Source organism: Typopeltis vanoorti, chromosome 4, assembly GCF_054136105.1.
Source record: "Typopeltis vanoorti isolate ZY-2024b chromosome 4, IOZ_Tvanoo_1.0, whole genome shotgun sequence".
Classification (NCBI taxonomy): Eukaryota; Metazoa; Arthropoda; class Arachnida; order Uropygi; family Thelyphonidae; genus Typopeltis; species Typopeltis vanoorti.
Genome location: NC_143552.1, coordinates 172,625,447 through 172,635,798, shown reverse-complemented (window position 1 = coordinate 172,635,798; position 10,352 = coordinate 172,625,447). Strand labels below are relative to the sequence as shown.

The 10,352-nt window shown below is 41.4% G+C and overlaps 1 protein-coding gene across 2 annotated transcripts in view; it reads right to left on the bottom strand.

Moving 5' to 3' along the window:
- Nucleotides 1-2,449: 2,449 nt before the first annotated feature.
- The window catches only part of LOC150107851 (uncharacterized), a 92,224-nt gene continuing 84,321 nt past the window's right edge, over nt 2,450-10,352 (bottom strand). For both annotated transcript variants that reach the window (XM_090391594.1, XM_090391595.1), the window contains exon 7: nt 2,450-4,771. In XM_090391594.1, coding sequence (XP_090247720.1) covers nt 2,675-4,771 — 2,097 coding nt within the window. In that variant the 3' untranslated portion in view covers nt 2,450-2,674. The remainder of the gene's footprint in view (nt 4,772-10,352) is intronic.

Genomic DNA, 10,352 nt, shown 5'->3' with positions numbered 1-10,352 from the left:
ACATATAAATACAACCGAATATAGACGCTAGACAATCTCGTGCCTATTTCCTTTCAGCCGAGAAAAGTCGCCAACGGCGTGTATCGGCTATTTCATTTGCGTTTGCACAAATTCATCATTATTTGAAAAATAATGAAGAATTTGATCCAGCAAATCACCCTCGCCCAAAACTCGCCCAAAAAACTGGCAGAAAAACGACCGCTTTCTGATTTTTAATTGGTACGTTAAGAGGTTAATGATTCATTTCGATGAAAAACACTCACAATAACGATAAAATGTGGGAACACAAGTTCAGAGATATTTCACCGACGCGCCTGGAGGATGATTTTGTATTATTACACTCTTCCTTAGAATAGTCTTCTGAGAGAACTCCCAACACAAATGGTCCCATTCTTCAGTTTTAAACGTCGTACTTTGGTCCCATGACTGCACTTAAAACCAGCTACAGTTAATTTATTTTCGTGTTTAGCGAATGCCTTTTTGCCATCCTTTCCTTTCTTTGATCATGTTGCTGGTGTATAATCTCTCGAAGCTGTTATTTAGTAGCGCCTCACCTATTTTGTTTTCTCTGTCTCGATTCCTCCAATTATATCGAGGTGGTACGTCTTTCTCTCACTCCTTTTTGCTTTAACATTTCTTATATTGATGATGCCTATAAATTTGACATTGCATTTAATCAATCTTTGCCATCATACTGTTTACGCTTTAAGCCAATACAGATTGCTATTTGGTCAGTTGAAAATTGTCCAAAGGACAAAACTACCAGCCACATTTATGTTCAATCAGTATTTGATTGAACGTAATAATTATATGGCCTCATCAACAAGTGGATGAGACCATATAATTGCATTCACCACAGGGCGAGCATCGAATGCTCACCCTCAAATATCTAGCTTTCATCACCTATAAATAAAGCAAAGTAATGGTATGTAGCATCTCCGTATACCCGTTGTTTTATTTTCACAAGGTTGAATTTTAAAGTTCATCCAATTTTGGGCGCGGTTACTTGAACGTAGCGCTCTGTGGTATACTTTTCCTCAGAGAACGGCGAAATAGCGATCGCTCTAATAAATGTGAGATGTTGCTTTCATATTTAACCGAAGTTATGGATTTTCTTAATGATGATGATGAATGTTCGGATGGGAAATTTTGAATTTGTGACTCAATCCTTTGCAATCTCAATTCTTGAAGTCCTTCCCGCAGCTGTCGGAGTAGGTCATGATGCATTAGCTGGCACTCAACTGGAGCGTTTAAATAGTCGATTTTTTATAGACACGAAGAAGGGCACGCACGCACCCCCCCACACACACACACCCACACACACACACCAAAATTCGAATGTGTAAGTTGTTTTAGGTATCGAAGCAATAGGGGGCAGATAAGAGCACCAAAGCCGATTCACAGAAAATATAAATTCTCCTGAAAATAGGGACGGTCACTAACACCACAACTCCGATAGAGTGATGAAAATATTGTGCTATAAACTTTATTTCATTCTTTTGTAATATTCTTAATAACATTTCATAACGTAGAAATGTAAGACGAATTTTATTGCTTTTCTAATTATTATTTTTTAAAAATAATTAACGAATTCAAACAACTCAAATTTCCATCTTTCATGAAGGCAAGAATAACACCGACGTGTTTTGTCACACAATGTCTCGCAAAATGTCTTTCACGAATATATTTGATCTATACACGGAGAGAAAGAGAGAGAGAGAGAGAGAGAGAGAGAGAGAGAGAGAGAGAGAGAGAGAGAGAGAGAGGGAGGCAGAGAGAGAGAGAGATTGGGGTACGCAAAAAGATAATTGCTGCCGCGTTAGCTCTGAATGGAAAAACCGATGACAGCGATCCTAAACGGTCTGTTCGGACAACTTGTCGAGTGTCATTTAAAATTCTCGGTGCCTTCTATAATGGCTTGACGCTTTTATCATATCAGGCAAGTGCATTTTTATTGACTTCCTGTTTGCATAGTTAGCAGCGAGTGTCAAATTATATTGTAACACCTTGAAATTCCGTTTGTCTGATACCTTCGAAAAAACATCCACATTTCCTTCGGTGTGTGCTTGACGACCTCCTCTGCCACACACATCCAGTCTGCTTCGGTATCAACTGTATCCTGTAGTTCGGGAGGTGTTGTTATCGTCCTTAAGATGCCAATAGTTGTTAAGTGTGGCTGGGTGTGATATTCTGTAACCATGGAAACCGCACAACACTTGAAAGTCACCTGTCATGCGTGATATGAATGATTAATCCGAATTTTGTTATGTTTGCGACAGAATTGTAATTCCCTTTTTACTGGTGGATCCTGCGTTATTGATCATAATATCACGAATTCGAATGGGCGAAAATCAGTACTTCCGTTAACACTGGCATATCCGATCGGTCATATGGACGAAATCGTTTGGTGTGTGTGTGTGCGGGTGAACGAGAATGAAAGAGATGCAGCTAGTCAACATGTGTTTAATCAGTTAGACTCATACAAAAACCAAGCTTTAAGCAATAAAGTGTTATATCCGTTAGTGAGCCTCACATAACAAGGTTACTCGAAGAAATGTTTCACTTTACAGTATCTACAGCACTCCTCGAGTCTGCCTTAATGTCTTGGATCGACGGTGATTTTATAGCTTTGTTAGCATCTGCAGAAAGAACAGTTCGAGAGAAGATGAGCTCCTCACCTGCTATCCCAGTCTCGTACTTCCACCATCAGAGGTACCTTTCTAGGCTTACCTGGCGTGTACTTCGCTCTGTCGTGCTCCATTGACTTTGCCAAGTTAGGACTAAAAGTACTTTTTATTTCGAGAGGGCTTGACAAGGGAGTAAAGCTTGGAGGATTCACCACCGGTCCTCCGACTTTCGACTTTTTAAGACTCCCTGTATAAGGAGAAGATGAACGATAGGAAGGAGACTCGGGAGGGGAGGAAGCATCTGTTCTGGTAACGAGTTTTGACGGTGGAGTCGGAGATCGTCGTCTTCCAGGATCAATTAACGAAGGAGGAGCAGGCGTAGAAGTGCGAAACTGTCGTTGTCGACTCTCTGCCGATGACCGTGTATTGGTTGCCATTCCTTCGGATTTACTGACCCACACATCGCTGTCTCGATCCGACGATTCAAGAAGACCTCGCATGAATTGGTGTCGCTTGTTGTCTGCAGGGCTCCAGTTGGGGGACGTTTGCTCTCCATTATAGAATTTGTTTTTCAGGTTCTTCTCGAAGGTTGAAAAACTCTTTGTTAACCCTTCGTGGGTTTTGTTATCCACCACAGACTTATCGAAGCTATTTTCGTAGCTTCCATTCCGGTATCGGGATTCATTTAGACTCTGTCTGATTCCTGTTGCCCTCTCGATCGTGTTGTACTGCCCACTTGGTGTAGAAAAGCGCACGTGATTCGTGGACCCATTGCTCCTTTGGTGCGGTCGGTCTAGAGAAGAGCTCCACCGGTGCTTTCCGTCTTCTTCCTTCCCGTGCCAGAACGACTTGTTGCCCGTTTCCTGCACGGAGCTGTTGTGCTGCCTGAAGGCGCGGGGAGAAGATAGTTCCCGTTTCTCAGGACGGTGGACAAAAGCGGGAGAGTTACTTCGGTCCAATTCGTCGGGGAGTTCGATGTGAATGATCTTTTCGTGGCTGCTTTGGAGGGAATCTCTAGAGGAGTCCAGTTTGGTGTCGCTTCGGGGAGAAAATAATCGCGTGTGGCGGGGGAGCGTCTGCGTGTCTGCAAGCAGGTAAGGGGAAGTGAGCTTCTCATTCCCGAAAAACGGCTTTCGAGGTACTTCTCTGTAGGACGAAGACCTCTGCACGCGATTGCTGCTGATGAGAGGTCTGTCGTCATATCGGAAGGACTCGTTTCTCCTGATACGATGCTGGGCCGTCTTAAGCGATTCTTCAGCGAGCGACGGGGAGGACTTCCATAATGAAGATGATTTTAAAGGAGAAGGATGACGGCGGGGCCAGTTAGTGCTGTACGTTCCGTTTTCCCCCAGGTAGAATGTCTTCAGAGGTGGTTTTGACGACTTGATCAGGGAGGGCCGAGTAGGAGTGGCTTCTTTTGTCGCGTGGGTGGAGAAAGACCTCATCCGCGATTCTGCCTCTCGATTAGGTCGGTCGTAGCTGCTGCTGACTCTCGTTGAAGAGGACTTTTGTTTAACTTCCCGTTCAAGGCGGTCTTTGTCATCGACAATCAGAATCCTCGGCACTGGTTCACCTTCGTGTTCGTGGTGATTGTTTGCTGGGGGTTTTCTGGGGGCCATTTCAATTTTAATAACGTTTCCTCCAGAAGAAGGATGTTCTGCAGCTCCGTCGCTCTCGTCGGATCCGAAGTGATCGGTCAGCCAGCGAGTTGTCTCATTATTTCGAATCCCTTCTTCTTCCCTTAGACTCAAAGCCTTTCTCGTTAGGGGATCTCGCCGTTCAGGGGAATGTTCCCGTAAAATGTTCATCTGCTGTTCCTTTCGTAGTTTGTCTGATAAACTGTCGAGACCGTCGTCCGTATAGTACTCGACGTGCCTTGTTGTTTCTGCAGAGGCTTCTGGTAATGCCTCCGTGACTTCGTCTTCGGGGACCTCGTCGTCGTACAATTCTTCGTGATGGTGCGTCCTAGTAGTCTCTGTTGTCAGTTCGCCGTCCTTTAGTTCCGACACCTCGCGCACTTCATCCTTGTCAGTGACTTTCTGAGAGCGGCTTGTGTAGTGGGTGAGCTTCCCGGGTCTCTCGCTTCCAGGGCTGTGTGGAAAAGGTGCATCTGTGGGGGCAGTCAGCGCCTTCTGATGGATTTCCTGTATATAAAAAGAAGACAATGAGTACAGTTTGTTGGGTGAATGAAATAAAAAGATGTGCATTCGAGGGATTGAAAGCACACACAACAATCCTGCAAATATCCTAACATTTTTCCTGCAACATTTAACTTCCTTCGAGAGTCTAAGCTAAGCATTACTAACGATTATTTTTGATTGCAGAAACGATAGAACAAATATTTTCTCTCAAAATGCTTAAAAGTAGTCATATATTATGGGTATCTCAAGGAAATGACCTCATTAGTTGTTTTTATATTTATTTAACGCAAAAGATTAGCAAGTGATTAGCAAAAATAGTTTAATTAAACAAATTAGCAACCTTTTAGCAACTCGAAAAGATGATGAGCGAGAAAAGCAAGATTATCGTGTGAGCCGTTTTTCGAAAATCCGTTTTCAACAAAAGAAAAAGTTCGCTTTATCAAAGAATGAGCCACGTGACTTCATTTCGGCGATGCAACAAACAAAATCGAGGATATTAAAGATCCAATCTTAAAACCGCAAAAGCGAACAGATGGAAAACCGCTGAAAGTTTCTACATATTTGAAATAAAGTTGGATCTTAAATATCACTTGTTCACGCTCTCCGTTCGTTTCAAGTGGGTGGTGTAGTTGGATGCCCAGATTTGTAATTCTGAAAATCTTCAGATGATAAGATTTCCGGTTTCACACACTGCGTTCCTTGTTTAAGGAATGAAAGGGTAATAAGAAACATCATCTTAGTATCCATCTATTCATTGGACACATCAGATGCCGTACGGTTACTCAAGTCCTCGGCGATGTGTCACACAAGTCCTCGCTAGATGGCAATGTATGCTTTTCTGGAGACTTCAACTACGTGAAGATTAGTCACACCACACACATCATTCATCTTTCCATCTCATTGAGGATACTCCTTCCTCTTCTTCTTCTTCTAGAAACTTTACCTTCTATTACTGTTCTGCGACGTCCTCCTCCCATCCTTTCAATGTCTCTTAAATATTTTACTTTTCTTCTGTCAATATCCTTAAGGAGCCTTAAAGTTCTGCCGATTATTTCTGGCACCCATCCATTGGTCAACCTTTCAGAAATATCTACCTCAGCCTTCTGTAACACCACATCTCAAAAGCAGCCTCTTCCTGTCAGACTTCTTCATCTACCAAGTCGTACATCCATAATTCTCTGTTGAAAAAAAAGCTGCATCCAAATTCCTCAACTTTGCATCTTGAACTCTTCATCCACAATCCATCTTTAATCTTAGTATGGCCAACAGTATTTCCGATTTTAACGGCCTGAAGGTTGGTTACCATATCCGTTTCCCACAAAACAGGTTGCGTATTGAAATCCGCATTCGACATGAATACACACATACACACACCGATATGGATATAAACAGTCAATCTTGAATTTACAACAGGGTTCTGTTTCGAAGATCCTGTCGTAACTCAAATAGATCATAAATAGGAGGTTCTCTTTAAGAACCGTGAAGATATGCATATAATTCAATGTCTTGGTGTTATAACGTGTGGGTTAGTTTTGCTATATTTTAACGTAATTTACTCTTTGTTTACAGCGAAATAATAATGGTGTGCAAATGATAATATACTGGGGTCCAAAAGCGAAGAACAAACTATATTGTTTACCAGTTTATGAAAACAAATTTGATGAATATAGCCAAATGTGGATATGAATTTATTGCCAGCATACTAATAAAGTATATTAAGCAAACAATGTGTTATCGATTCTGTACAAATTAAATTACAGGATGTTTTTCAAAAGTTACAACAACTGATTCAGGAGTTCTTGAGGCTCGCTCCTCCTTCGTAGAAAGAATAAGGCCTTGTTTATTTTCTGGAGGAGCAGCAATGCATCTCCCTGTTGTGTTTCAAACGCGTTCTTTAGGATGGAGATCTGGGAAGCTGAGAAACTCAATTGGATTAATATCCTCAGTCTTTAGAAGTATCTCCACTGCCCGTTTATGATGTAGTGTAGCATTGTCACCCATAAACATGAATTCTTCGCCTACAGCACCACGGAACAATCGAACATGAGGTTGATGAAGTTCGTTGCAATATTGTTCACCAGTCATGGTCCCTTTTTCCACACTTGTAGATCGGTGCGTCCATTAAGCATAATGCCTCCATTCATCATGACCCCAGCATTGCCATATGTATCCCTTTCAAGAACATTCTTGCGATGGCAAGCAGTACCACTTTCACGACGGATCAAGTGTCGTCTTCAATCGGAGGAAAGACAAAAACGACTCTCATCTGTAAAGAGTCCATTAACCCATTGGCGTGTTGTCCATTTTTTTATGGATACAACACCACTGTAAACGTGCTGTACGATGAGCTGTGGATAAAGGGACGCAATCTACAGGCCTTCGGGCGTATAAGCCTACTCCTGTCCCAGATGTCTTGTTGCAGTTTGTCTAGATATCCGCCCAACTGTGCTTTAATGGAGCCAACTCGCAACGTGACCCGCTGTGTTGCGTCGATTACGTTTTGCCGTTGTAACCAAATATGCATCTTCATGTTCCGTGGTGGAACGAGAGCGGCCTCTTAGCAAACGTCTGGAACAGAACGCTGTCCAGAATCTGGATGCAACACCATGTGAGATCCCAAATTCTCTGGCAATATCAGTAATTATGCCCCCTTCTTTAAGCTGTCCAATAATTCTCCCCCCCCCCTGTTAAATCATCAAGGCCATTGAGAAATTATAAGAAATCCAAGTTCACAACTTTATTCCTTTACGAAAAGAGCTTCCTTGAATCGCAGTTTGCTTACAGCAACCTTTTGACTTTTATCCTGTGGAGTGCTGCCACATAACCTCTTTGCCCGCAATTCGAAAATTTGAAGGTGGATCCGCTTTGTACTCGCAATCGTCAGTTGTGCGAATTGCCACAAGCTGATTCGTCTGAATGTGAGGTTGCAATCTTCAGAAAGAATGTTCGTCCTTCGGTTTTGGATACCAGTGTATAAATTTCTGTAAAAAGTACGTGAACTGTAATGAATAACATGAGCGTTGAGTTTTTCTGTCCATTACGAGTAAAATAATGAAAGGAAACAGATGGGAGGGAGGAGTAATTATTCGAAGCTGCTGTCTAATTAACTGCTGTTTCATCAAAATGGGAAGCTAAATAATTGGAAACAACTTCTAAAAATTCGGGAATCAACAGAGTTCTGAGGGCTTCACCAGAGGTATATCTTTGTGGAAGGGTTAGGCTCCTCTTTGAAGGATAGTGGACCGTACGAGTGAATTTAAAATCTGTTACATTGCGTTCAACTTACTTTTCACAAGTTCTCTTTTCGTTTTCTGCATATATTTCTCTGTAATTGTAGAAATTGAAAAATTGCAGCGTGCATTATTCCGGAGACATTGCTTTGCATGTTAGATCCATTTATTCAAAGAACGAGCTGCCTTATTAACAGAGGCAAATGCCGCTGCCGATTTCTTCCCTGTGGAGTTTTCTTCCTCTGCTTTGCTCTCTCTCTCTCTCTCTCTCTCTCTCTCTCTTGCAATTTTTGTGCTTCTATTGTCACAAGGTTTTGGTTTGAAAGCTCTTCTTCAACATCTTCCAACAAATGCTTGATATCTTTATTTTCCAACCTCCATTACTTTACTTAGCGCATTCTTTGCCGCCCAGATGCTTGTGCGGCTTGTTTTTGCCTTTTTGAATGTATTTCTGAATCTTTTCTACTATTTCCTCATGTTTAAGTAATCCAGGCGACCAGACCTGACCACAGCAATCCAGATGTGGACGTATCAACGTCTTATAAAGAGGAATAATAACTTCTTTATCTCTACTTGTTAGTGTGTTCTTCAGTAACCAAGTAATCCTATGAGCTATCTTGACACCTTAGCGATATGTCCTCTCAACTCCAATTCACTATGCACCAATATACCCAAGTCCCCAGCATCGTCAATCTGTTGAAGTAAAGATCCAGGAATGCGGTACACAGCTTGTAAACATTTTATCCCAAAATGTATAACTTTACAATTTTCCACATTGAACCACTGAATCCATTACCTTTTCCCTATATTGCCAGCTAATTTAAATCAACCTACAAGCTCTCTACATCAGCTCGATTGATTATTAATATGCTACCCAACTTTGCATTATCAGTAAACAAACTCCCTTCAAGACATTTTTTTAATCATTTAGAAAGTAGAAATTACTAATTACATCAATTTGCATTCGGATTGCTAGAAAATAAATTAAACTTTTATTGAAAATTTTTATTTATTGATAAGTTGAATTCTGTAAGTTCCGTCAAAACAAAATGAATCATTTCGTGACTTTAAATAAAAGTTTCGTCATGTTACTTGCTTAGCCGTTGGGTTTCTAGATTTTTCCTGAAAAACAACAAAATACATGCCACATTTTCTGCTTGTGGAATTTCGCTAAATTTGAAATTAGCTTTGACCTCGGTTATTTGCATTTTAAGTTTCTTTCTCGCATATTTGCTAATGCCACATTCGTCAGCTTTCATTGTTTTCGTCTTCGTGACGTTCATCGTTCTTTGGTCGGGGATGCTTTGCTTTTTTTTTTTTTTTTCACGCGACATCTTGCGAATAAACGCAGGTGAATAGTGCGCTTAACCTCGCTTGACTGCAAAAGCAACACACGCACACACGCACACACACACACACACACACACACACACACACACACACACACACACACACACACACACACTTGATAAGTATGCTTGAGGTCCAGTTCGTTAACAGGAACTCATTAATCTGAACTGCCAAGTAATCCGGTGTATTTTTCCCACGTGCGAAATACTCACTTTTTAGATGCATGCTTTTGCAAAGGTTGTGGATTCCAGAGTCTAGCACTAACTCTGATGCGAACACTTCTGTGGCTTCTTTCATTTATTACACGACCTCTTGGGTTTTATCCTTTATCGAAATGTTATTTCTCGAATTTATCGAAATTTGTGCGTGAAGTACTTTCAGGAATGGGGAAATTCGTGGTAAAGTTGGTATAAGTTCTCATCACTTGCCTTAGTATCTCCCATAATGCAAAGCACATCTCCTTGCAGACATGTATAATGCTGTGCATTAAGGGAAGGGCCACTACCCAGACCGGTTTCGACCGGTTATAGATAAATATGGCTTCTCTATTGCTTTCACCTTAGTATCACCACCTTTGGGTCTGGCTCCCACTGAAGAGACCTCAATAAAGGTCGAAACCGGTCTTGGTAGTGATCGTTCCCATAATGCATAGCATGCTACACGTCCGCAAGGAGATGTGCTTTGCATTTTGTGATGCTCAGACAAGTGGTGAAGTGATACCACCTTTACCAAGGGTTGCCCCAGGCATGAAAATACTTCAGACGCAAACTTTGTTTGCTTACACTTGGATAAAAGATAAAACCTAATATATAATTATTATTTAAGTTCATCACTGCTTCGCAGCAAAATTAGAATAAACACAGGATTAGAGAAGAAGAAGAGAGCTTTATCTTATTGGTCTGAACGTTAAATGTTTTATTCCTTCCTCCCCTTAAGAGTTTGTTCACTTCAATGAAGATTTTATTCTTTCAAGTCGCTCTTCATTAAGCCCTTCATATTTGCTT